This window comes from Staurois parvus, unplaced genomic scaffold (genome assembly GCF_062004578.1).
Source record: "Staurois parvus isolate SC_StPar_1 unplaced genomic scaffold, SC_StPar_1.0 ptg000481l, whole genome shotgun sequence".
NCBI lineage: Eukaryota > Metazoa > Chordata > Amphibia > Anura > Ranidae > Staurois > Staurois parvus.
This window is the reverse complement of record NW_028318277.1, coordinates 368,846-396,654: the sequence shown is the minus strand read 5'-3', so window position 1 is coordinate 396,654 and position 27,809 is coordinate 368,846. Positions and strand designations below refer to the sequence as shown.

At 44.6% G+C, this 27,809-nt stretch overlaps 1 protein-coding gene across 1 annotated transcript in view; it reads left to right on the top strand.

The window, feature by feature from the left end:
- The window catches only part of LOC149452315 (protein diaphanous homolog 2-like), a 766,217-nt gene that overhangs the window by 431,630 nt on the left and 306,778 nt on the right, over positions 1–27,809 (top strand). The window contains exons 7-8 of the mRNA XM_089689522.1: positions 14,034–14,108; positions 23,823–23,892. Of these exons, the coding sequence (XP_089545648.1) occupies positions 14,034–14,108; positions 23,823–23,892 (145 nt within the window). The remainder of the gene's footprint in view (positions 1–14,033; positions 14,109–23,822; positions 23,893–27,809) is intronic.

Sequence of the window (27,809 nt, the reverse complement as noted above, 5' to 3'; positions counted from 1 at the left end):
CAGGGGCATCTCATGGGGCCCCCTACTGACCCTGGGCCCTCGGGCTGTGCCCGAGTTTCCAAATGGTCAGTCCGCCCCTGGCTGCGACCCAAAAGGGTCAACACACCTTATGGATCACTCTGGATCCTACAGGTACCAACTTTCCAGGTCGCTCTGATTCCACTGAACCTCACTGGTGACTTCCTTCCAATATAAATCACTCTTCCATTTAGGGATAAACGCAGTGCAGGCCAATAAATGAGTATCACACTACAACCATGAAAGGACAAAAAGACAAATCTCCCATAGTGCAACACTAATATGTTAAAAGCATGTTAAATCGCCAAATATTGCACTCACATTAACACAGATCAAACAAGGCTTGTCCCACCACTCAGTATGGGTGTACTGTGTAAACCTGGTGTAGCAACATGGCGTTCCACCGGACGTGCGTCACCATGTGGCATCTACGCGTTGCGTCACGTACTCGTGACTTCCTCAGGATAGGGGGTGCCACTTCTGCAGAAGAGGTGCGAGGACCACATGAACTGGCCTGCTGGCTGGATTTGGCCCACAGACCTTGTGTTTGACACGTGCCCTAGACTATTCATTGAGCCCGAAGAGTGACTGAGACTGTGTGTCTGACTGCTAATTCTCTAGCTTGGGAAAGAACCTTGAGACCACTCAGCAGGGCCCTTTCAGGGGTGAGCGCTACATGTCCATGGGCAGCTGAGGTTTCTGTGCTGAGAGCGTGCTCATTGACCGAGCTGTCATAGATCGATACCAGTCTCTAGTAATGATAGAGAGCTGATGGTACCAATCATGTGACCACTGTGACAGCCAATCACAGAGGTTTCGTTATAAGGCAACACTACAAGCCATATGCTTAGATGGCAGGCATGCCCCATCACCTCCTTGCTGTAACCAGGGGCGGACTGATAACTCATGGGGCCCCCGGGCAATAGGGGATCATGGGGCCCCTGTGTCCTTGCCCAAACTCAAAAAAGCCTATGAAAAAGGTACCAGGGGCATCTCATGGGGCCCCCTACTGACCCCGGGCCCTCGGGCAGTGCCCGAGTTTCCAAATGGTCAGCCCGCCCCTGGCTGCGACCCAAAAGGGTCAACACGCCTTTTGGATCACTCTGGATCCTACAGGTACCAACTTTCCAGGTCGCTCTGATTCCAATGAACCTCACTGGTAACACAGACCTTGTGTTTGACACATGTGCCCTAGGCTATTCATTGAGCCAGAAGAGTGACTGAGACTGTGTGCCTGACTGCTAATTCTCTAGCTTGGGAAAGAACCTTGCGACCACTCAGCAGGCCCTTTCAGGGGTGAGCGCTACATGTCCATGGGCAGCTGAGGTTTCTATGCGGAGAGCGTGCTCATTGACCGAGCTGTCATAGATCGATACCAGTCTCTAGTAATGATAGAGAGATGAGGGTACCTGTACCCAATCATGTGACCACTGTGACAGCCAATCACAGTGGTTTTGTTATAAGGCAACACTACAAGCCATATGCTTAGATGGCAGGCATGCCCCATCAGCTCCTTGCTGCGACCAGGGGCGGACTGACAACTCATGGGGCCCCCGGGCAATAGGGGATCATGGGGCCCCTGTTTCCTTGCCCAAACTCAAAAAAGCCTATGAAAAAGGTACCAGGGGCATCTCATGGGGCCCCCTACTGACCCCGGCCCTCAGGCACTGCCCGAGTTTCTAAATGATCAGTCCGCCCCTGGCTGCAACCCAAAAGGGTCAACACGCCTTTTGGATCACTCTGGATCCTACAGGTACCAACGTTCCAGGTCGCTCTGATTCCACTGAACCTCACTGGTGACTTCCTTCCAATATAAATCACTCTTCCATTTAGGGATAAACGCAGTGCAGGCCAATAAATGAGTATCACATTACAGCCATGAAAGGACAAAAAGACAAATCTCCCATAGTGCAACACTAATATGTTAAAAGCATGTTAAATCGCCAAATATTGCACTCACATTAACACAGATCAAACAAGGCTTGTCCCACCACTCAGTATGGGTGTACTGTGTAAACCTGGTGTAGCAACATGGCGTTCCACCGGACGTGCGTCACCATGTGGCATCTACGCGTTGCGTCACGTACTCGTGACTTCCTCAGGATAGGGGGTGCCACTTCTGCAGAAGAGGTGCGAGGACCACATGAACTGGCCTGCTGGCTGGATTTGGCCCACAGACCTTGTGTTTGACACACGTGCCCTAGACTATTCATTGAGCCCGAAGAGTGACTGAGACTGTGTGTCTGACTGCTAATTCTCTAGCTTGGGAAAGAAACTTGAGACCACTCAGCAGGGCCCTTTCAGGGGTGAGCGCTACATGTCCATGGGCAGCTGAGGTTTCTGTGCTGACAGCGTGATCATTGACCGAGCTGTCATAGATCAATACCAGTCTCTAGTAATAATTGAGAGCTGATGGTACCAATCATGTGACCACTGTGACAGCCAATCACAGTGGTTTCGTTTATAAGGCAACACTACAAGCCATATGCTATGAAGCGGCACCCACTTGACTGGCCAAGCGTTCAGGAACAACGGGGTGGCTACCTGCACCTATTCTCTGCCAATCTTGAATCTCGATCTCCAGCCATTCCTACAACACCCTGCAAGATTCTGTTATCTCCAATGCAAAAATAGTTTAGGAAAATAGTCCTCGAAGTTTTCCAGCCACAGTTTTGTTGTCTCTTCGCCTTGTCAAAAAAATAGAACAAAGAAGATGAAGTGTTTATGATTGTTTTTAATAAACGGTTTCAATTCTGGTACCTCCAGGTACAACATCTGTTACCATAATTCATTTATAAAAAAAAATTACAAAATACAAAAAAATATATATACAAAATATGTAGGAGTGTAAAACCATTGTAAATCATAATTGTCACAGGCACCGCTAACTAGAGGCAATGTGTAGGTGCATTGTATGGCAAACAAATTTGTTTTGTTCTGCGACAAAAGAGACATTTCAGATTTTGTCAGCTGGGAGACTTTAGAGGTTCCGTCAAACTTAACTTTTAACAGAACTGATATGAAAGCCGCTCGAGCCGGTAATTAAACACATCTCGTCGTTGCGTCTGCTTTCTGATAACGGCAATTAGTATTTAACGCATGCAGCTTTTTTCTGTAGGATGTCGGGTGATTGGTGCGCTGTTAAATTTTAATTCAACGCAAGAGCAGTTATATAAAGGGTGCCTTCGGGTGACAAGTAAAATTAATCAATAAATTGGTAATGTTACCCAGGCAACATGGAACTGCTCTACATTTAGAGAGTTTTTGTTCAGTTTGCTCTTTACTCTGCTTTTAATATAAGTCCTTGGAGTGGCTTTGATCAAGTTTTTCATTGAAGCTGGACTGCAAATGATGTTGCTCAACTCTGGTCTTGTGCCGTAGGGTGCGCGGGTGGGGCTGCAATGGGTTGGCAGAGGGCCGTGAGAACACACATTATCAGGTGTAGTCAGAATTTAGCTAGCAGGATGGGAATTAGGACTATAAGGCAGGAAGATAGTGTTCCCTAAAGAGATTTAATATTTTCAGGGTATGAAATTTACACCCCAACAGTGAACTTGGTTTTTATTTGGTCTGTTTAACCACTTCCAGACCGGACACTTTTACCCCCTTCCTGACCAGGGCAATTTTCAGCTTTCAGCGCTATCACACTTTGAATGACAATTGCGCGGTCATGCAACACTGTACCCAAATGAATTTTTTACCATTTTTTTGAGACAGATAAAGCTTTATTTTGGTGGTATTTATTCACCGCTGGGATTTTTATTTTTTTTGCTATGTAAATGAAAAAGTCCAAAAATTTTGAAAAAGTGTTTTTTTAATAACATTTTTGCAAATAAATAATATTTCATTATAAATCTTTGCCAAAATTTATTCCATTATCTTTTTAGTAAAAAAAAAAATCCAAATTAGTTTATAACCAAAAATTATAATTTTTAAACATTTTTTTTTACATTTTTATTTTATTTTTTTATATTATTATTTATTTATTTTATGTCACCATGGTGACACTGTACTACTTGTGGGGGGTGATGAAGATTTTTTTTTTTTTTTTAAACATTGCTGTTACACCCATATAGGATGTAAAAACAATCATTTCTCCTCTCTGTCTGCATTCTTGCACTCATTGAGAAGTACTGAGTGAGCTGTGATTGGTCACAGCTTGTCACATGGTACAAGGTTGTTGTGAATAGCCTTGTACCATGTGACCTCTGTGATCATTCACAGATTTCACACGTAGTAAGCAATGATGTCACAAGTGACATCTTGCTTACTACTTTGCATGTGATCACTGATTGGCCAATCAGTGATCACATGATCGGGACCTCGTACAGAGGTCCCGTCTGACGATTGGTGTTTCACTGTGTCCGGAGGACACAGCGGGCACCGGATCGCGGTGCTGCGCGCTCCTAGGGAGCGCGCACAAGCAGGGTGCGGGGAGGCCATTTATAAACGGCCACCCGACCCTGCACTGCCACCGTCCGGCCGTTTATATGCAACGGCCAGTCCGGAAGTGGTTAATATACTATTGGAAGATTTTTTTTGTTTTTTAATTTGTTTGATAAGTTCGAAAGAGCAGGGCCCTCGATCCCCTCATGTTTTGCATTGTATTGGTATTGTTCTGTCACATGTTCTGTCCCCCTTTGTAATGTACAGCACTGAGCGAACTATTGGCGCTTTATAAATACTGTATAATAATAATAAGTGGAAAAAAAAAACACTGCTGAAATTCTGAGCTGCCCTGTACACTTCCTGTGTTATCTCAAAGTTGGAGTGGCTGAGTAGTTTAGCAAAAGATTTTGGGCAGAGCTGACACTACTCTACAAAAATGCTATGAGTTGTCAGTCTACAACAGAACTTAAAGGAACTACAACTCCCCTCCATCACCTCTCATCCCCACACCCACAATGTTTTCTTATTCTTTTCCAAGGGCGGGCTGACCATTTAGACACTCGGGCACTGCCCGAGTCCCCAGGGTCAGTAGGGGGCCCCAAGAGATACCCCTGTTACCTTTCATAGGCTTTTTTGGGAGTGGTTTGAGTGTGGGTGAGGACAAAGGGACCTTATGATCCCCTATTGTCCAGGGGCCCCATGAGTTGTCAGTCTGCCCCTGTTCTTTTCCCTCTTACCTGGTGTCCTGGGTTATCCTCAAAATACATACTTGTTGGGTACATGTGGTGTGGTGGGCAGTAAGCACACAGAATCCTGATTTGCCAAAAACTATGTATTGTAGAAATAGTTCAACAGAACAAACAGGCCCAGTGGGGAGGCTTATTCGACCAGGAAGATTTACAACAGTGCAGTGTAGATAGAGTGTGACTTGGTCAGTCCAACCCAAAGAGGAAGCTTCTTGTGAAGGTAGAAGTAGTTCCTGTTCCCCCCCACTCCACCGAAAACCTCTCCCTACTGATAGTTCTGTCCCAGACAGACAGGTAACCTGTCCCTCCACTAGCCACTCACATAAAGTGTACCAAAACCAGAGGTCAGAGTCTTAAATAGACTGTTTGACCCAAGATGGCCACCAGGGTCACATGGGTCAAGAACATCCAATCGGATCACTGCCCTGTGTGACAGAGGAAGTCATAGAGAAACAGAGTTTCAATCAACTTCCTCTCCCATCTTTATCGCCACTATGGTCTAGACCCACCCGAAGTGAAGAATATAGACTGCACCTGCCTACATACTCACATGTCTAATGAATCCAGGGCTCCTGCTCTAGCCAACCAGGAACCACCACACATCAGATCCCATGCTGCCATCTTCTGTGCTTACTTTATCAGGAGCCACTGGTCCCTTCTTGGCTCTTGCAGCCATCTGATGACACACGGTGGTGATTGTGCACTTTTCTAGATTACCTCGAAGCCTCCTGGGCAGAGGCCGACTGACCATTTGGAAACTCAGGCACTGCCCGAGGTGCCCGGGGTCAGTAGGGGGCCCCATGAGATGCCCCTGGTACCTTTTTCATAGGCTTTTTTGAGTTTGGGCAAGGACGCAGGGGCCCCATGATCCCCTATTGCCCGGGGGCCCCATGAGTTGTCAGTCCGCCCCTGCACCTGGGACATGTGACATGAGTATCATATCAGGCAATTGGAGACATCATTCTCTCCTAGGAAAGAAAGGGAGAAGCGTGAGCTACATTTCCCACCTACCTCCTCCCCTTAAAAAAAAATTGTATTCTTAATTTCCTGAAAGGGGCGAGCAAAATTCTTTAAGATGAAAGGGGAGTAGAGGTCTTCTTTAGAGCTGAGTGCATTTCTGGCAGATCAGCAGGTATTTTTTGTAATTAGAGAGTCTTTAAAGGGATACAATACGGGAAATGTGCATTTTTTGCAAAGAAGTGCTGCATTTTTTTTTTGCCTTTACATATGCTTTAAAGGCAAACATGTTTGTGTATGATTGGATAACTAGAAATTTTTGGGGGAAAAAAGTACTCTCAATTATCTACCCGGCCCATGCTAACTATAACTCCTGGTACTTACTTTAGACCTGCAGGCAACCCTGGTCAATAGCCATGGTCTATGTCAGGCTGGGCTACAATCCAACCCTGTGTGTGTAGAGCTTTTGCTCTCTAGGCCTTAATGTAAAACGCATCCCTTTGCAAGCTTGCATGGAGCCTTTGGAGAATAGACTGTGCATATGAAGGGGAACAGATGGCCGCTCGGCATAAACCATGGCTCTTGGCCCGAGTCATCTGCCAATCTAAAGTAAAAATAAGGGGATAAACTTAATTCAGTGAGAATAGAGGTATTTCAAATGCACAGCTATTCTTCGAGAGATGTTTATATAAAGGGAAATAGGAAATCTGCTTTGTGACATATATATCCTATCTCTGAAGCCTCTGATAGAAGTAGCCATCAGCCAATGCAAGTTAAAAGGAATGTCTCTGTAGCTTTAGGCCAGCCTTTCTCATCTGTGGTTCCATGGAACTCTATAATTCCTTTAAAGGTTGCTAGAGTTCCTTGAGCTGTGACTGCATAGTTCCGGGTCCAATGCCACTTGGCAGAGTCAACAGCATGACATCAATGCTCTTTCTATCTGTAAGGGTGGCATTCTGACCACCACTGTAAGGAGGATATTCTTCCCACTGACAACCGATGTAAGGAGCATTCTTCTCATTGAACACCAATGTAAGGGACATTCTTCTCACTAACCACCAATGTAAGGAACATTCTTCTCACTGACCACCAATGTAAGGAACATTCTTCCCACTGATCACCAATGTAAGGGACATTCTTCTCATTGACCACCAATGTAAGGAACATTCTTCCCACTGACCACCAATGTAAGGGACATTCTTCCCACTGACCAACAATGTAAGGGGCATTCTTCCCACTGACCCCCAATGTAAGGGACATTCTTCCCATTGACCACCAATGTAAGGGGCATTCTTCCCACTGACCACCAATGTAAGGGACATTCTTCCCACTGAACACCATGTAAGGGGCATTCTTTCCACTGACAACCGATGTAAGGATCAGGGGCGGACTGATATCTCATGGGGCCCCCGGGCGATAGGGGATCATGGGGCCCCTGTGTCCTTGCCCAAACTAAAAAAAGCCTATGAAAAAGGTACCAGGGGTATCTCATGGGGCCCCCTCCTGACCCCGGTCCCTCGTGCAGTGCCTGAGTTTTCAAATGATCAGTCTGCCCCTGGTAAAGATCATTCTTCCCACTGACCACCAATGTAAGGGACATTCTTCTCACTGAACACCAAGGTAAGGGGCATTCTTCCCACTGACCACCAATGAATTAATTTTAGCAAGAGTTCACTGTGACCTGAGACCTTAAGGGTTCCACTGGAGTCAAAAGGTGAAAGACTCTATCGGGCTGTGCCAATGTATTGTATGCATGTTCTTTGCCTGTAAAAGCCTCCCTTGTGAAGACATCAGCCCCCAAACAGCTGCTGGTTGCCGCCATCTTGGTTGTGATGTCAGCAGCTCCAGCTTAAGTGACACTCTATAGTATTTCACTTGCTCCTTACCTAGCTGCCATTTAAAAGGTTATGCAGGGAGATGAGGGGAGGGACTGAGGAGATGGGCCAGTACAGAGAGCAATTTGGACACTCCCAGAAGAGAAGAGGGCTATGACATGCAAGGATGGAGATGAAAATGTGACTTGCTATATACCTTTTGGATGCATGTACAGTGATAACATGGATTCGTTGATCCAGGGAATATCCGATTGCCTCTCGGGGGCTCAGGAAGGAATTTTTTTCCCTTTAGGAGCAAATTTGATCATGCTTTGCTGGGTTTTGTTTGCCTTCCTCTGGATCAACTGTGGGTGTAGGATTATAACTTTTTTTGTTTTTTTTAATGGTTGAACTGAATGGACTTTTGTCTTTTTTCAGCAAGACTAACTAAGTAACTATGACTGTAGCTCCCAGCAATTAAATAAACGTTCCTCTGGCCCTACAGTTCAACAGTTGTGGACAGAGACAGAGAGGGGACTATTTACTCATTTTCTGGATCAGGCAGAGCAATCCTCTCTGCTGTAGAAGTAGAGGCCAGAACTTTAACTTATTTGTTGGGGACCACATCAGAGGTTTAATCTTCCTGCTCCCAAAAATTAGTGAGTAACCCCCCCTCCCCACTCTGTCCGAATCCCTGCTGCTGAATTGATAGGGCCCAAGGAACTTTTATTTAATTGCTTGGAGCCATAGCTCATGGGATTACTGTGTATGCGTCTAAAGGTATTTAGAGAGTCCCCTCACTGCCCCTCTGCCCCTTGCTTGACTGATGGGGCCTGCGCCCAATGCAGAAAGGCTGGCTCTACCCACCTATCAATATATGTTTGGTAATAGCCAAAATTAAGATTTCTACCCATTTTGGGGAGATGCCCGCTAACTTTCTGTCAATGAAGGACAAATGCTGAAAAATCTCCCCAACTGGTTCATGAACAGCCATCAAAACCCAACTAAGGTTCTGACTCTTTCCCTTTCTTTTCTCTACACAATCACTATTTAAATAATCACAAATTTATAACAGATTTATTATAAATACAGTATCTCTATTCACTGCCAGACACCGCTATAGCCTCCATAAATTGTTCTTTTAAACATGACAAATTCTGTCTAATAACATTAATTAAACAGGTCATATTTCATAAGTATTTAACATTTCCTTTTTATATCCAGACACTAATTTATGTTGCACTTTTACTTTGCTTAGCTTTTTTTTTTTTTTTTAAATCTTTCCGTGCTCCTGGAGCATAATTGAATCACCTGCAGAGTTTGGATATTTAATAACAATATGGCAAAACAGTACAAATTCCATAACACATTGTACAAAGCACTCTGTATAATTAATACCAAGCATCTCTCATTAAAAATAAGGCTCTTCACAGCCTCCCAGGCTATTTCGTACGTACAATGTGCAATGTTAATTTTCTCCTAACAGTTTCGGAGCTTGTGCTGATTTTATCACACAATAAGCATGTCTTTCTGGACTCCATAGTCACACCATGGATCCAGCTCACTACGATTCCAAGGAGGGGTAGGTAGGTGTTAAGGGATTTTGAGTTAAGCTGTGAAATTTAAAGGACCATATGAACCTAAAACAGCATTTTTCTTCTGCAAAAGTGCTAATAATATACATAAAAGTCCACATAAGCACTTTCTTTCCTCAACAGAATGTAACACGCAACCTATTAAAGTGGCACTCCAAGCAAATGAAAAATGTTTTCTTTCCAGTCTATGGTCTATCAATTTTCCCCCCACCTCCAAGATGTATGGCTGCTTTACCCAAAGAATTGTGACTTTCACCACGGTTTATGCTATTGATCTAAGCATTGTTCCTTCCTTAGGTTCCTAGCTGCCACATATATGTGGAAGGGTCAAAAGATTGTTTAAAGAGAACTTTGGAGAGTAGACTTATGTAGCAATGAGCAGATTGACTTGTTTAAGGTGAGATTCAGCCAGAACCAGGTCAAGCCACAGATGGAGATGTTCTCCAGAGCCTATTCCTCCCCTAGGTCCCCAAAGGTGCCACAAATGGGATTAGGGTTACAACTATGGTTAGAGAACCTTGGATGGTGAACTTTTGTATTGATGAGCCAGTTGCCTCATTTAAAGTACGATTCACCCTAAATTGGGCCAACCAAGAGAGGGAGCTTTTCTCCAGAGATTAGTGATCAACTTGGGTAAATCAATCAATTTTTTTGTTCATTTTTTTGTAAATAAGCAAAGGGAACAATTGGACCCTTTGCTTATTTACTTTCTGGCCTCCAGTCCCAGGATCTATCTCTACCCATGTGTGAATGAGGGGTACCCAAGCTAAATCTCTGTGTAATAAATAAAACAGATATATGTGAGTGCACACCCAAAAATATATATATGTAGCAGCTGTGCACCAGGTAACCATAAAAACCTCAGAGAACAATGTAAATCAAAAGTGCAGCGCTAAAAAGGGGAATACAGTATGAGTAGTACACGTATCTACAGCATTAGATAAACAGTTCATTAGGTGACTTGAAGTGACTTCAGGTGCTCTCATGTGACTGTATCCTCCTATTAGTAAGGTGCTGTGATATAAAGTGCGGAAAGAATGCGCACTCACCAGAACGCACAATTTAATGAGCGTTTGTATATATTTGTCCTGATGTCATCTGCTAGTCTGGGTAGTGTCTGGAATCCAGTATATTCCCTTCAATGGTCCTAGATGCTGTTAGTAGGACATCAAGGTGGTCCAGGGATCCCCTCAGGTGGTAGCTCAGGTACTGCCCTATGGGGGTTGTAAGGGCTCCCTCTCCGGTGGTCAGGTGGGTGGCTGTAAATTAATACTCCCCAGGGGAGTCAAAGCAGAGACATCTCCATAGTGTAGTATAGTATGGGGTTTTATTGAGGTATAAACGAACGAAGATTCTTGCAACAAGTGGAATAAAAACAATGTGGACTAACCGTCCAGTGCATAAGATGGCCGCCGGAGCTCCACGATGCTCCGGCGGCGTGACGTCACTCAGTACCACCTGAGTGGTACCACAGATGGAGAGGAAGTTAAGAGAAACAAGGATTCTCTATGGTGTCCTGGGTCTTGGAAACAAGGTTCCGGTTGACTATGCTGCATCCAGGTGACCCCTGCAGCGATTTTGGGTCAGCAGAGCCTTTTTAAACCCCTGTCCCAGGTTTTGGTGTGCATTTCCGAAGTGACTAATGTAGGGAGAGAGACCCTGCTTGTCAGGGAAGGGGATTAGCAGTAGGGAAAGATTCCAGATGAGAAGGGACAGGCCAGGGACTAGCCATCCTACAATGAAGCCTCCCCTTTGGGACCTGACCAGCTAGGCTACACTCCGCCCTCTGAAACAGATGCTGTCGGCACATCTCCTCCTGCTGTATCTATGCATTTGAACTGAACTGTGAGTGTTTCCCGAGCTGTGCGCTCTCTCCTAGGGTATGTGTAGTTTGGCATTCTCTTCAATACAAGTTCCACGTTTCATCACAACTATTTTCTGTATCTTTACTGCTGCCACATCATTCTGCACTTTTCTACAAGCATATGGCTGAAATAAAAGTGCAAATGCATTAGTAAGGTTTGGAGGGCAGACTTATGAGCTGGTGGTGAGTTCAGTATTTGCATAGGCACTATGTGGAGAAATGTGTGTGGACACTAGTGAGAACTTGCGTTAAATGGTAGCACATTAAGGACGTAGCCACCCACTGAATTCTTCTTTTTAATGGCTTTCTTGCCCATTATTATTAAAAGAAAGCTCAAAAGAAAATGGAACAGTTTCCCTGGCAGGGGTTTTCAGCATTTATCTTCCATCCAAAGAATAAACAGTTAGCCTCCTGGTGTTTTTTCTGGTCCTGTAGATCATGACACAGTACCATTCATTACCTCTCCCAAAAATTGTATCCATACAGTAGACAGCCACTTGCTGCTTTGGCTCTTATCTGTACCCTGGGATAGAGACCTCCTCTGCAAGGGTAGAGCCCAGAACCCCAGATTCTCCTAAAACCCAGCACACACCTGCACCACCATTGTGCTGGTTGTCTAAAAAAAAACCTGGTCCTAGGTTGTGAGATTCCATTTCACCCAGATCGTAATGAAATCTCCAGGCTCTAAGTCCCAAAAATAATTTTATTAAATGAGGAGGAAACTGAAAAGCTAGTTTCCTCTGAATGACAAAAGCCCCCTGGAGCCCCTCATTCTGCCTGGATGAGAATCCTGGGTCGACAACTATAGTGGGGATCGAAAGTTTGGGCACCCCAGCTAAAAATTTGTATTAATGTGCATAAAGAAGCCAAGGAAAGATGGAAAAATCTCCAAAAGGCATCAGATTACAGATTAGACATTCTTATAATATGTCAACAAAAGTTAGATTTTATTTCCATCATTTACACTTTCAAAATAACAAAAAACAAAAAAATGGCGTCTGCAAAAGTTTGGGCACCCTCATCGGTCCACAGAACTTGTTTCCAAAATGCATCAGGCTTGTCTATATGTTCATTTGCAAAGTTCAAACGATGATTTTTGTGGTGAGGACGTAGAAGAGGTTTTCTTCTGATGACTCTTCCATGAAGACCATATTTGTACAAGTATCTCTTTATAGTGGAATAGTGTACCACAACTCCAGTGTCTGCCAGATCTTTCTGGAGGGATCGTGCAGTCAAACGTGGGTTTTGAATTGTTTTTCTCACAATCCTGCGAGCTGTTCTGTCTGATATTTTTCTTGGTCTTCCAGATCTTGCTTTAACTTCCACTGTTCCTGATGACTGCCATTTCTTAATTACGTTCCAAACAGAGGATATTGACATCTGAAAACGCTTTGCTATCTTCTTATAGCCTTCTCCAGCTTTGTGAGCGTCAACTATTTTCAGTTTCAGTTTTCTAGACAACTGCTTAGAAGAACCCATGGTGCTGATTGTTGGGGCAAGGTCAGATGAGTCTGGGCATTTAAAACCTTTGAGATTGACATCACCTGGTCTTCCCAGACGATGATTGAGAACAATCCATGACACTGGCAGGTCTCAGCTTGGCAAAGGGGGCAGTGCATGCTATAAATTCTGCAGGGTGCCCAAACTTTTGCAGACGCCATTTTTTTGTTTTCTGTTATTTTGAAAGTGTAAATGATGGAAATAAAATCTAACTTTTGTTGACATATTATAAGAATGTCTAATCTGTAATTTGATGCCTTTTGGAGATTTTTCCATCTTTCCTTGGCTTCTTTATGCACATTAATACAAATTTTTAGCTGGGGTGCCCAAACTTTCGATCTCCACTGTATTTTGCACCCTGGAAGGGCACAGCACCAATCTCCAAGATTTCACATGTTTCCCCTGAAGAGTATTGTTAATGCTACAGCATACATTGACATTTTAGACAATTGTACTCTTCCAACCTTGTGTTGACAGTTAGGTAAAGGCTCTATTCTTTTCCATCATGACTGTGCACAAAGCCAGCTCCATAAAGATATAGTTTGGTTTTAACAGAGTTGGAGGAACTTGGGTGGTCTGCACAGAATACTGACCTTAGCCCTACTGAACATCTTTGGAATGAATTATAACACAACTTGCAAGCCAGGTTTCTCATCCAGCATCAGTAACTGACCTCACAAATGACCACAACTTCCCCAAAACACACTCCAAAATCTTGCAGAAAGCCTTCCCAGAAGAGCAGAGGTGGTTATAGGGGCAACTCCACATTATAGTCCATGGTTTTGGAATTGAATCTCCAACATGCTCATTAGGTGAGATGGTCAGGTGTCCACAATAATATACTGGGCATGCATCCAGTTTCCCGTTGCAGTAAGAAGATTTAATAAAGGAAATTCTATCTGCACTTCACATTCAAACAGCATTGTTTTAATCGGTTTTGTTGCTTGACAAAACTGCCTTGTCACTTTGTGCTGACTGACTGCTGTTTAACAGGGCATAATTTACAAACTGCAGTTTGAAACCTTCAAAATAGACACAGAGACAACAATTTATTCTAAAGTAATATAACTTGTGAAACACTCTTGATTTTTTTTAGCCAAATCGAAACTTGCAATAATGCTTTTTATTTTTTTGTCCTCTTGTTCTACAGCTGGGTCAACAACTTCGGACATGAAGGCCTCGGTCTCCTTTTGGATGTTCTGGAGAGACTTCTGGACAAAAAACAGTAAGGAACATATCTTTCTTAAACACGTGAAAGATTTAAAAAAGACTTAATTGATGTTCTTTGATTTTTGATGGAGTGTTACAGTGTTTGATGTTTCTTTCAGTGTTCACTCTCCACTAGGGTTGGGCATGATGTTCGAGTCGAACATTTGCCGTTTGTGTGTTGCCTGTGCATTCAGCAGGCTGTTTGTCCGCCATGCCCCACAATACACTGTGTCCTAATAGTGTATTGTGATTGGCTAAAGCATTTCACCTGACCACAGGTCCAGTAGCAGATAAAGTAGGTAGGGATCAAGCAGAAGCATAGTCCGTAAACAAGCCAAAGGTTGGTAAAAAATAGTTGCAGGTTGAGACCAAGCAGAAGCATAGTTGAGGTAAAAGACAAAGGTTGCTTTGGAGTTGTAGTAAAGATATGGACATCAGCAGGAGTGACAAGAGTGAGTAATTGGCTTTCAGTAATAAATGGTTGCAGGTTGGGATCAAGCAAAAGCATGGTCGAGGAACAGGCCAAAGGTCGGCAATGAGTGGTAGCAAAGATACGGACAGCAGCAGAACCAACAAGAGCCTGACATTGGCTGGAGAGAGCACAATAATCTGGCAAACAGGAAATGCAGAGACAAGGCTTAAAAAAGAAGTTCATGGGAAGAGCAAAGAGTTTGAGATTCATGAAAAACAAGGTACAAGGCAAGATTGTCAGATGAGAAAAGAGCTGTCCAGCATCTCCGGTGGTTCAGCAAGAAGAGTTACTGCCAGACACAGAAGAGGTCCTAGGTTTAGGTCCAGGCCCTGACACTCCCATACTTAAAATGTTAACATCCCACACCACTCAACCATATCCGCTTGAAGGAGAAACCCTATAAAAATTACCTGTTGCAATTTCTAAATACAGCTATTTCCCTGATTAGAGGAGGTGGAGCGCACAACTTTACCTCCCTATCTCTCTAACTCATCCAATCAGATCAGTGAGAAAATGCAAAGTGATCCCTGAATGGTGCCCATGCCAAGTGAGTCACCTCCGATGTTCAAAATGCAGCAGGGCTGCTGCTTGGTACGGGACCCAGAAACTAGCAGAGATTATTGAAGTTGCGGTGTCTGCTATGGTTTTTTCCAGTTTCTAGAGGGATCCTACAGGTATGGATTAAGCATAGTAACATTGGTCCAATCTGGAACCATGTACAAATATCCATACCTGAAAATTATTAATTTTATACATTCTTAGATATAGTTTAGATATTCTTTCATTTGTACTCTGACATACAACATGACTGAGTACAAGTTCTCAACAATCAAATAATTCAGATAAAGTAAACAGGTTATGAAGAAAGAAAAATATATTCCATCCGGGATCAGAAGTATTATTGCTGTCTTGGAAATTCGCTTTAACGAATTTCTCCTTACCGTGAGTACTCGCAGTTGGATGCGCAGAAATCCCCCATAAAGCTGTGCGAATCTCGCTTACCACGACTGCAGCCAAACTACACGATTCCTGCCCATCCAAATACTTTGGTTCTGTTGAATTTGTGGGTGATGGAGCTCCGTTACCCTGGAATGATCACACGACACTCTAAGGCTGGTTGCAACTCACATAAGGCCGGCTTTAGGCTCAGCTCTCTGTTTTTATTAAGAATACACACATGCCCCCCACATGAATAAAGTCAAACCCTCCCACCGAACAATACAATGGGGATTGCCTATACAGAGGATATACATTCCAATTGGAGCATAGCCTTTGCTATTATCTATCACTGGTCCTCCCCCATGAGTCTTCTGAGGTCAGCAGACTTCCTCCCCTTCCCCCCTATGAGCCATCTGAGGTCATATTTCCTGTCCTACTAGCTTCTATTGGTATGCAAAATTCTCTGCACAAGCACTCCCTAAAAATATCAGTCTGTACCTGGATGGGCCCGATACGATCTTTATTAAAACACATCCATCCAAGATACAGTTTCAAGTTGGTAATGGGTTGTAAGATATGCATAAGCCTACACGTGGAGTTCACACCGCTTGCGCATTGCGTTATGAAGCCCACGTGGTACCATGCTGCTGATATGTGGATACAGGCCCACGGTCTACTGACAGCAGCATTCGCATGGAATGCCGTGGTGGTATACACGCCGGTCTATAAGCGCAGATCTGCCATCTCATCCATTACCAAGCCGAGTACTGTAATACATACATTGTACATGCGCATGGCCCAATTGCAGCCTTCAGAGCTTTAATTAAGCCACACGAGAGACATATGAATAACACGAATACATGACACATTTAAAGTTCGACCAACAATACAAAATTTCCATGACATTCCCTCCTGTTTTATCATATTCTCCTCGTGTCCCTTCTTGATCTTCTTCAGCTTGATGGGTGTAGTCTCAAACTTCAAAGAGTCCCTGAGAATAAAGCTCCACGGGGTACCTGAAACAACAAGACCCGACGCAGACTCGACGCAAACAGGCTTGATTGAAGCGATGATCCTCAAGAGCGTTGGAACCTTCACTACAGGAAGGCTCTTGCAAAAACCACAAACAGACTTGTGGTATGAATAAAGCTTGTGATCCCACGGTGGTCTGGGGAGATCCAGCAACAGATTCTCAAATTGCCCCTGCAGACGGGGCCACACAAGGCTGGTCTCGACCCAGACAGTTTTCCAAATCGCAGACACAAACAATGATGAGGCTTGAAGCTTGCTTGAAGGTCTTGGAGAATGTGGTCTTCAGAGAGATAAATTAGAGGGAAGCCAGGACGTAATCTGTAGAGAAGGTGGTTGGTTGGTGAGGTCTTCCCCCGATCAGTGGTTGGAGTGGGATCCCCGGAGCGGGCATGGAGATGTGGTCGTCTGCCCGAGCTTGGCTTACACGGTCGATGAGGCAACAGGAACATCTCACCGCGGCATATAAAAGGCAGATGAAAAAGAGAAGCATCAGGATATACACTCCCACTTCCTTCAACCAAGATCCGATGGAGAACAGGAAATCTCCCAATCCTCCCAAACCCTTGAACGGATTCCAACCCTCACTAGCTATAGCTCTAGCTTTTCCCTGTAGTTCACTAACTTTGTCCATATGGGCCTGGACCTTGTCATCGGTGTCTTCTATCCAAGTACAACAATCCTCTCCGATGAACTCACAGAACCCCCCTTTGGCGGCTAAAAGATAATCGAGGGCCATCTTCTCCTGAAGCACTAAAATTCCCATCTGCCGTTGTTCTTGGGCAATTTCTCTGACAGCCTCTACGGTCTCGTTAAACATACTATCCACGATGACAGAAAAATTGTTCAGGCGCTTCATAAGTTCTATTCCCCATCCTGTCCATGAGGGGAACCAAGCCCATGCCTGGTCGCCCTCAGAGAACAGTTCCCTGCGAACTCTCCCTGCCATCCTTACCTTCTTGTGGACCATCCACTCTTCATGGTCCATCACTACATAGGATGCGGGGACTAGCTTTATGAGGGCACACGAACCTTTCGCGTTCTGGGGAAATGTTCTATAGGCTGCCGAACCACACAGAAAATAGTATGGACCTGTCAGAGCAGAACAGGAGGAGTTCCTCGTTCGGCCTCTGGTACTGAGCAACAGTTGCACAGACTGGGGGATTGCTCCCTCAGTCTGCACATCACATCCGTCCTTCCAACACACGTGGTCTGGTCGGTCAGTGTGGTTACTCAGAAAGGAAGTCTGGTTAGTCAGATTGACAGTTATACCTCCCTCGCAGGTGGTAATCCCAACAAACTTGTTACCTGTGCCAAAGCTGATGTTAAAGCACACCTGAGGGCTGCCTAGCTGCCCAGTTACCCATAATGGACTGGTGAGGGCCCTACAGGAGCTAGAGCTAATATTGGTGCTGAAACTGATGTTACCTGCTAAAAATGTGTCATTAAGTTCTACCGACAAATGTCTACGTGGGGGCTGACCAGGGGTCCCTTGCTTTTTCATGCCGACGCGGATGTCATATAGGGCATGAACAGCGGCCATTGCGGACATGTGATGACTGGGTGGGGGCTTTGAGCATACCCAACAGTTGGTTTTGTTGGCGGTTCTGGCTAAACGCAGGTGCATTTTAAATAAAAGGTTGGGGTATCTGCCGTCTTTTCCTCCGTTCACACACATGTATGACATACAAACAAAAAGAAAAAGGAAAATGACACCCCTCATTCTCTGGTGTAGCTGAAAAGCTTCTTGCAGTGGCTTGCGTGCACCCAGTTGTCTCGTCCCTCGAGTTTGAGTGAGGTAGGTGTCGTCAGCTGGACTTGGTATGGTCCGGTGAACCGTGGCTCGAGTCCGGTTCTTTGATGTTTCTTTAGGACGACCCAATCACCTGGCTCAATAGAAAGAACACCTGTTATTGTATTTGGATCGGGGAGCGATTCGCGAACCCGATGGTGTATCTTCTGCAGCTCCCGTTGCAGAGATTGCACATAACCTGTAAGCTGTGAATGCAAAGACGACAACTGTTGAGGAAAGTACAACCCTGTTTTGGGAGGTCCCCCAAACAACACCTCGTAGGGTGACAGCCCATGTGGTTGCCGAGGGGCATTCCGGATGGAATAGGGGGCAATGGGGAGACACTCAGGCCAAGGTTTTTGGGTATTGGAAGACGTTCAACCTTACCGCTACTCTCGGGGTGATATGGGGTGTGTCGCCGCTGACTCCAGTTCCACCAAAGAAATGCAGTCGTGTCCTTTGGAAGAGAGATTAGTAGTGGACAAAGAAGACATGTTAGCAGAAGAGGTGTTAGTATTGTTAGTCGTGTTGCAAAATTCAGCACTGTCATTGCTGTCCTCCCCCCCCTTCTCATCTTCCGACACAGGAAGAAGAGAAGCTGGGTTAAGAATAGTGCATCGTTTGATAGTGAGGTTAGTAGGGGTTAGGAGGGTTTTCCCCTGAGAGGGGTACCTTGCCTTGGATGTCCTGTTTTCGCAGGACCGTTCTTGCTGCACTGGTGTCGGTGAGGCAAGGGAGGGGATATTTTAATTCCTCTAGAAAAAGATGGATCTGGGCCGACACCGATTTGCCAACTTCCTATGAGGATTCATAGGAGTTACTTACCATGGTGGTCATAGGGGCGGGGGACTCATCAGGAATGAACTGCCACCGACCTTTAGGTAATTGGGGACAGCTCCTCCTCATGTGCCCCGTTTGGTGGCACTGGAAGCACCTGGGTGGGGGCCTATCCTTCTTGTGACCCAGATCCCTTGGTTTTTTGTGTGGGGTCTGGGACATAAGAACTTTGGCCTTGTCTTGTTTTCTTCTATCCATTTCCCTCTCTATTGCCGCAAGAGTGGAAAGGATAGCAGGGATAGACATCTCATTATATTCGGGTCGGGCCAGAACCAGCCTTTCCCGAATTTTAGTATCGATGCCTTCCAAAAATTTGGCCCGCAACAGAATGTGCGTCGCGGTCACCTTTACCCCTTCAGTTGGAGCATCAGGTCCAACTTCCAGATCCGCATCCAGTGCCGTCTGCTTGAGACGGCGCCAGAAGCAGGCGCTTTCCTCATTAGGACCCTGGGTGAGCTTCATCATGTCCGTAGTAGAGGTAGCACCATACATTTCTGGAAGCTTTGCCTTTAGCTGTGTACAGAACTCTTTGCCCCCTGAAGTCATCTCCTCATGCGTGGTTATAGAGCACCCTGCAATCACTGTACTGGCCACTTCCATGCCCACCTTTGCCCGTAGGATCTGTGCACAATCTGACCCGCTCATACCATAGCTGAACTGGTTTTGTCCAAACATTCGAGCAAATCCTCTCGGATTGACTCGATAGTCCGGGAGCTCAGCCAGAATAGTGCGGATCTCTGCCGGGGTGAAGGGGACATGCCAAACTACCCGTTCCCCTAAAGTCCGTTCCCCCCGTGCATTGGGAGGACCTTCAAATTGCTGCACCCTGACTGGATAGGCCTCGGTCCGGGAAGAGTGCAAGGGCTGACCCAGCATCATCGGTGGGCTTAGATTAACCACCTCGCTTACTGCACCTTCAGGTTTGAGGTCCCTCAGATCAGGGTATAGCTGGGGGGCAGGGGTCTGATCAGTGGTTCGTAGCGCTTTGATGCAATCCGCCCTGTTTTTTAACCGGGTGTCTATTCCCCTTGATTCACAGATAGTCTGCAAATCGGTTGTTGAGTAGGCTTCATAGTTGGAAACAGAAGGAGCTGGGGTGAAGCAGGGAGAAGGGAGAGGTAGAGGCAGAGGCTGAGGCATAGAGACAGAAGACACAGAAGGTATGTCAAGAGTGACGTCACTAACAGAAGAGACAGGTGCAGTTATACTTATCTCAGCCACTGTTGGTTGTTGGGGGACCCCAGTAGACCCTGATCCTGCCTGCCTTAGTAGAGTCAGCCCTGAAAGAGCTTCCTCCACCTCTGACACTGGATCCTCCTGTTTTATTCCCTCTGGAGGCCAGGTATACATCACCTGGTTCTTCCGGACAGACACCAGTTTATGTATGCCCTGCTTCCCTAATCGGATTGACCTGTGAAGCCATAGCTGTGCGATCTCTAGTTCTGACGCCTGCATCCGTGGTTCAAATTCAGAGATGAATTTTTCCCACCTCCATGCGTCAAATGTACCTTCCCGGGGAATTTCCCATCTGGTACCCTTCGACCATTTATTCCACCTTTTGAGGGGTTCTGTAGACTTCCCCCCCAAACTCACCTTCATCAGTTGTGCAGCTGTCCTTACCCTGAAGAGGGCTGGTTCCCCCTCTCTCTTCATGGACTGACTACTGCCCATCGTGACTAGTCACTGGTATATATCCCGCGTCCGGGTACCTGTTTACCCCCTGGAGCACTCGGTGGGATCCTACCGAGAGGCCTGATTCCACCACTTTCCCAGCACAGCGTAATTTATGTGATACTTATCGATCACCCGAAGCGCATCAAGTGGCGGTCAGACTGAGAGCACACCTCCCACTCCCACAGCGCAATTTGTGTGATCCTGACCACCCGAAGTGTTTGTGGTGACCAGGACTTCCCTGGACCGCCCACTCACACAGCGTAATTTATGTGGTTCTCATCACCCACTGTGTTTGGCAGGCCACACCGCACAATGATGAAAGTGGCTTTTCTCTCCCTGCACACAGTAGCTAACACAAGTCAAAACAAAAAGAGGGGTTCTTGGATGTTACTTAGGGGTCACTGGTTGGGCAGAAACCTGCTAACTGACCTTTAGGAAATTTGTGTAAAAAGAAAAAAACTTTCCTAATACACACAGAAAAACCCTTTTTCAACCTGAAAAACTGTTAAAAAGGACAAAGTGGATCCTTATGAAAAACACGGGACGTTTCACAGTAAAACAATTACACCGAGGTAAACCGAAAAACTGCGCCAAAAGTAACCTTGTTGCTGACTCAAAAATCACTCCTATCAGCACCGCTAAACGATCCACGTTATACACGCAATCTTTACTGCAACCACCTAGAACCGTTTACACAAAAAGTCTGCTGGACGTGAAACACGCGACACAGCAGCTTAAAACAAACCCGCTTTACAATAAGGAACTACTTTTAACAGGAAAAACACAAGAAAAACATAATCACTATACAAGAAATCTATGTGCAAAAACCCAGACTTCACCGCGCTCATTAAATGTGGAACACGTGAGGGGAAAACTCGCTTAATACACTTTAAATTGGCTGGCAATACGCAAATTTAAAGCTAAAAGCAAACAAATGAAACTGTAAAAAATTTGGATTAAAAACACAATATGGGTCAAATGCATATAGGAAACTTCATGCACATTGCATAGAGATTACTGCACATTTGGTAGCCAACAAAATGGCCACCAAACAAAAGGAGTCCATGTGGTTTGTCAAGAAGATGACCCCCCACAGAGGAGCACATGGCAGATACTAGAATGACCCCCCACAGAGGAGCACACGGCAGACTCTAGCCTCAAAATTGCCTCTTACATAAAACAGACTTTTAGACAGAACATACACTGGACAATTACACAACAATATGAAGCACACATACAACACAATTTGGGCACAATCACAGAACGGACATAAAACACCAACATATCACACTAACATGCACATGTAACAAAAAGGACCCCCTGCTGCATGCTTGCTGGGAGCAGTGGTACCACAAAACATTGTACAGACCACATAACACAGATCTTACAACAGTTAACAATTAACCTAAGCCTTTCAGCACTGTAATAATTACCTCACGTGGAGGGGGGTAAAGCAATCACCACAGTACCTACAACCCGCAAATACTTACCTAACACTATGCAACAACTTTTACCCACTAAAACATATACCCGTTTAATTTTTGGTTGGAAGATTTTTTAAACTTGACCAAATCCAGCCAACCAAAACCCACCCCCCCTGCTGCTCTCAGCAGAGACAAACCCTCGTCTTTTCACCCACAAATCAAGAGTTTAGGACAAAAAACGAGGTCCTTGTTAAGCGGTATTTCTTGTTAGCTAACAGAGAGCGAAATCAGCCACACGAACACGCAAAAAGCGATCCTCTTAATGGCAGAGAGACCTGAAATGTGCCGGCATACTTTTTGCTAGTTCATGATGGCCATTCCCCCCTCGTTCTAGGTTAGCTACGCAAGAATACGCGTTAGTATCCACCAGGCTCGCCAAACTGTCTTGGAAATTCGCTTTAACGAATTTCTCCTTACCGTGAGTACTCGCAGTTGGATGCGCAGAAATCCCCCATAAAGCTGTGCGAATCTCGCTTACCACGACTGCAGCCAAACTACACGATTCCTGCCCATCCAAATACTTTGGTTCTGTTGAATTTGTGGGTGATGGAGCTCCGTTACCCTGGAATGATCACACGACACTCTAAGGCTGGTTGCAACTCACATAAGGCCGGCTTTAGGCTCAGCTCTCTGTTTTTATTAAGAATACACACATGCCCCCCACATGAATAAAGTCAAACCCTCCCACCGAACAATACAATGGGGATTGCCTATACAGAGGATATACATTCCAATTGGAGCATAGCCTTTGCTATTATCTATCACTGGTCCTCCCCCATGAGTCTTCTGAGGTCAGCAGACTTCCTCCCCTTCCCCCCTATGAGCCATCTGAGGTCATATTTCCTGTCCTACTAGCTTCTATTGGTATGCAAAATTCTCTGCACAAGCACTCCCTAAAAATATCAGTCTGTACCTGGATTGGCCCGATACGATCTTTATTAAAACACATCCATCCAAGATACAGTTTCAAGTTGGTAATGGGTTGTAAGATATGCATAAGCCTACACGTGGAGTTCACACCGCTTGCGCATTGCGTTATGAAGCCCACGTGGTACCATGCTGCTGATATGTGGATACAGGCCCACGGTCTACTGACAGCAGCATTCGCATGGAATGCCGTGGTGGTATACACGCCGGTCTATAAGCGCAGATCTGCCATCTCATCCATTACCAAGCCGAGTACTGTAATACATACATTGTACATGCGCATGGCCCAATTGCAGCCTTCAGAGCTTTAATTAAGCCACACGAGAGACATATGAATAACACGAATACATGACACATTTAAAGTTCGACCAACAATACAAAATTTCCATGACATTGCAACGCACAGCACATTTCGTGAACCATTGACTCATCAATCACGGTAATCATTTTCTTTTTAAAGTTCAGACACCTGGAGCAACCAATCAGATGTGACTTCAAATATGATTGGACAGATGCATTTCTCTTTGCTTTGCTGAATATGCTAATTGGTTATTTTTTTTGTGTTTCGCTCTCAAGGCAGGAAAGTATTGACAAGAAAAATCAGCATAAGCTCATCCAATGCCTGAAAGCATTCATGAACAATAAGGTAAGTGAGAAGGCCCCCGAGGAATTTTCCCAAACAAATATTTTAAATTGTCTTCTCATAATAATGCGTAGAACTGCTTTGCATCCATGAAAAGGCTTAAGACCCGCCTCGTCACTTTGTTTTATTCTTTATTTGCATTAAGAGTATATTATTTTTACTTTTTTGCTGTTGTAAAAAGTCACCAATGACTGAAGGCATTGACGAATAATAGGGTGGACAAGAAGGCCCCCGAGGAGCTTTCCCAAACAAATATTTTAAATTGTCTGTTTACATTAATGCGTAGAGCTGCTCTGCATCCATGAAAGGATCTAAGACTCCTTACCCATTTTTTATTCTTCCCCTGCATCAAGAGTATAATTTATTGCTTTCTTTGCTGTTTGAAAACCAACTTTTTAATTAGTAGAATGTTTCTTTTTTGAAAAATAAAATAGGGAGTTAAGGGTATGCTTGTTCCTAGAGAATCCATCTGCAGAACAGTGTCATCACTAGGACCAGCTACGGACCCGCCAACTTTTTTTGACCTGCTTTCTATCTATGAAATGTCCTAAGACTCCTTGTCCCTTTTATATTATTCCTAACAACAGAGGTCTCCAAACTGTGGTGCGGGAGCAGGGGCGGACTGACCATTTGGAAACTCGGGCACTGCCCGAGGGCCCAGGGTCAGTAGGGGGCCCCATGAGATGCCCCTGGTAACTTTTTCATAGGCTTTTTTGAGTTTGGGCAAGGACACAGGGGCCCCATCATCCCCTATTGCTTGGGGGCCCCATGAGTTGTCAGTCCGCCCCTGTGCATTAGCCAGATGTGGCCCTTGGGGCCCTATTCCATCCAGTTGCACCAACAAAGGGGCATATTTCCTGTCGCTGATACCAACAATAGGGCACAATTCCTTCCACTGACACCAAGGATAGGGCACAATTCCTTCCACTGACACCAAGGATAGGGCACAATTCCTTCCACTGACACCAAGGATAGGGCACAATTCATTCCACTGACACCAAGGATAGGGCACAATTCATTCCACTGACACCAATGATGGGGCACAATTCATTCCACTGACACCAAGGATAGGGCACAATTCATTCCACTGACACCAATGATAGGGCACAATTCATTCCACTGACACCAAGGATAGGGCACAATTCCTTCCACTTACAACAATGATGGTCCACTATTCCTCCCTATGACACCAAGGATAGAGCATTGTTTACTCCCACCGGACAGCAGGACATGTTCTACTCCCACTGTCTACAGTTCAACCCTTCTAAAGTCTGAATGACAGTAAGAACTGGCCATGTGTTTAACCTTGTCTTTCAGGTGGAAGCAGTCGGGTGGCTGAGCAGCCCTCCAGTACCATTGCCCCCCCCCCCTCCTTTATGGGGATACATTTATTACAATGTGATCTGCATTGCAATACATCTAGTGGAGACCAGAGGAGACATTGGGGGTCTTTTAGGTTTTGTGTCCCCTATGTGGTGAAAAAAAATGCTAAGTAAAGCAATATTTTTTTTCAATTGCAAAAAAATAGTCACACCAAAGCATATATCAACCCTGCCTCCCCCCAAAAATTTTTTTAGGCACCCCCACATATAAGCACATACGAACATAAACACATGTCCTAGCTTCTACGCATGAAAACGTTGATTGCGATACACATGTTAAAGATTGCCGTGCATGCCAGAGTGAAAGCAATAATTCTAGCACAAGACCTCCTCCATAATACTAAACTGATTACCTGTAGGGGCTTTTGAACCATCGCCTATAGAAAATACAGGGTACTGAAGTTTGTCGCCATTTCATAGGTGCACACAAATTTAAGGTTTGGCATGTTTGGTATCTATTTACTCGACATAACCTCACCTTCTAAATTTTACCAAAATGTTTAGTTTGTTTTTTACTGACATTTTGAGTTTCTTGGTCCTCTGCGGTAATATCCGGAGACATTAAAAAATTGGAACTTCCACAATTTTATTCCCTAGGGTATCTGCTTTCAGAAAATATATAATTTTTGGTGAGTTTGTATAATCTTCAGGCCTGAAATTATTTTTTTTAAACGCGTGCAAAAAAAAATATGCAAAAACAGTTCTGGCAGTGAAAGGGTTAAAAAGTTTAGAGATCCCTGTTCTACATCAAGAGCACATCATTTTTATTTTTTTTTCCTGTTGTAACTGGTCACCAATGGCTAACATCATTCATGGACAATAGGGTAGATGAGAACCCCCCCCCGAGGAACATTCCCAAACAAATATTTTAAATTGTCTTCTCACAATAAGTAAGGCTTTGCATCCATGAAAAGTCTTAAGCCTCCTTGTCTATTTTGTATTCTTCCTCTGTATCAAAAGTCTAGAATTTTTACTTATTTTGCTGTGTCCTTTTAATCACTAGAATGTTCCTTTTTGTGAATGAAATAGGAAATTAACCACTTGCCCTCCTGAGGATTTACCCCCTTGATGACCAGGCCTCTTTTTGCTACTTGGCACTGCACTAATTCAACTGATAATTGCGCGGTCATGCAATGCTGCACCCAAACGAAATTTACATCCTTTTTTTCACACAAATAGAGCTTTCTTTCAGTGGTGTTTGATCACCTGTGTGCTTTTTATTTTTCACGCTATAAACAAAAAAAGGACAAAAATTTTGAAGAAAAACAATATTTTTTACTTCCAGCTATAAAAAATATATAGTAAACTCAAAGTTGGTTATAAATTTAGGCCAAAATGTATTCTGCTACATGTTTTTGGTAAAAAAAATCCCAATAAGTGTATATTGATTGCTTTTTGTGGAAGTTATAGCGTCTACAAACTATGGTATAGATACTGCAATTTACGCCATTTTTCTGCTATACAGCGCTGCGCTAGTTTAACGGACAAGTGCGCGGTCATGCAATACGGTACATAAATGAAATTTACATCCTTTTTTTCCCCACAAATTGAGCTTTCTTTTGGTGGTATTTGATCGCCTGTGCAGTTTTTATTTTTTGCTCTATAAAAAAAAAGGCTGACAGTTTTGAGGAAAAAAAACAATATTTTGGACTTTTTGCTATAAAACATGTCCAGTAAAAAAAATGCAAAAATAAAATTTAGTCATAAATTTCTGCCAAAGTGCATTCTGCAAAAAAACCCAAACGTGTAAATTAATTGGTTTATGTGAAAGTTATAGCGTTTACAAATGGCGGGAAAGATACTGGGATTTTTAGGATTTTTTTTATACTAATAATGGCGGCGATCAGGGACTTATGGCAGTGACCAGCGACTTATGGCGGGACTGCGGCGGACATTCTGACATTGGAGGGTACTGACTTGGGGTCACTGACATCCCCAAAAACACTAATACAGTGATCAGTGCAAAAAAAAAACCACCACTGACACTGTACTAATGGCACTGGGGAGGAAGGTGTTAACTTTATTTTGCAGGGAAGGGTTATAGGAGTGAGGGGAGTGTTTTACTAGGGGGCGGGGGTGTGTGCTGGATGGGCAAGGCTGATCAAGAAAGAGAAACTGTTCTTTCTCGATCAGCTAATGCAGCTGTGCTCTCTGTCACTGTTTGCCGCCGATCGCCGGGACATAGCCGCTAAGGAGCGGCTGTGACCCGGCGACTGACATCTGCGGCGGTGATCCACGGGACAAATAGGGCGGCGGCGCGCCTCCTCTTTGTTTACAAAACACACGTCTTAAAACGTGGTTTTGCCTGTGAGTGCCGCCCTGCCACCGTATATGTACAGTGGCTGGGCGGCATGCGGTTAAAGGTATGTTATGGTCCCAGGGAATCCATGTTCAGAGCAGTGCCATCACTAGAGCCAGCTACGTATTGGATCGCAGAACGTTGGAATGGCCAAATCCAATCACGCTAATTTTGTCTACAAATTTTAGTATTTAGAACCATCCCACAGTTTCTAGGTAGACAGTCCAATGCTGCGATTC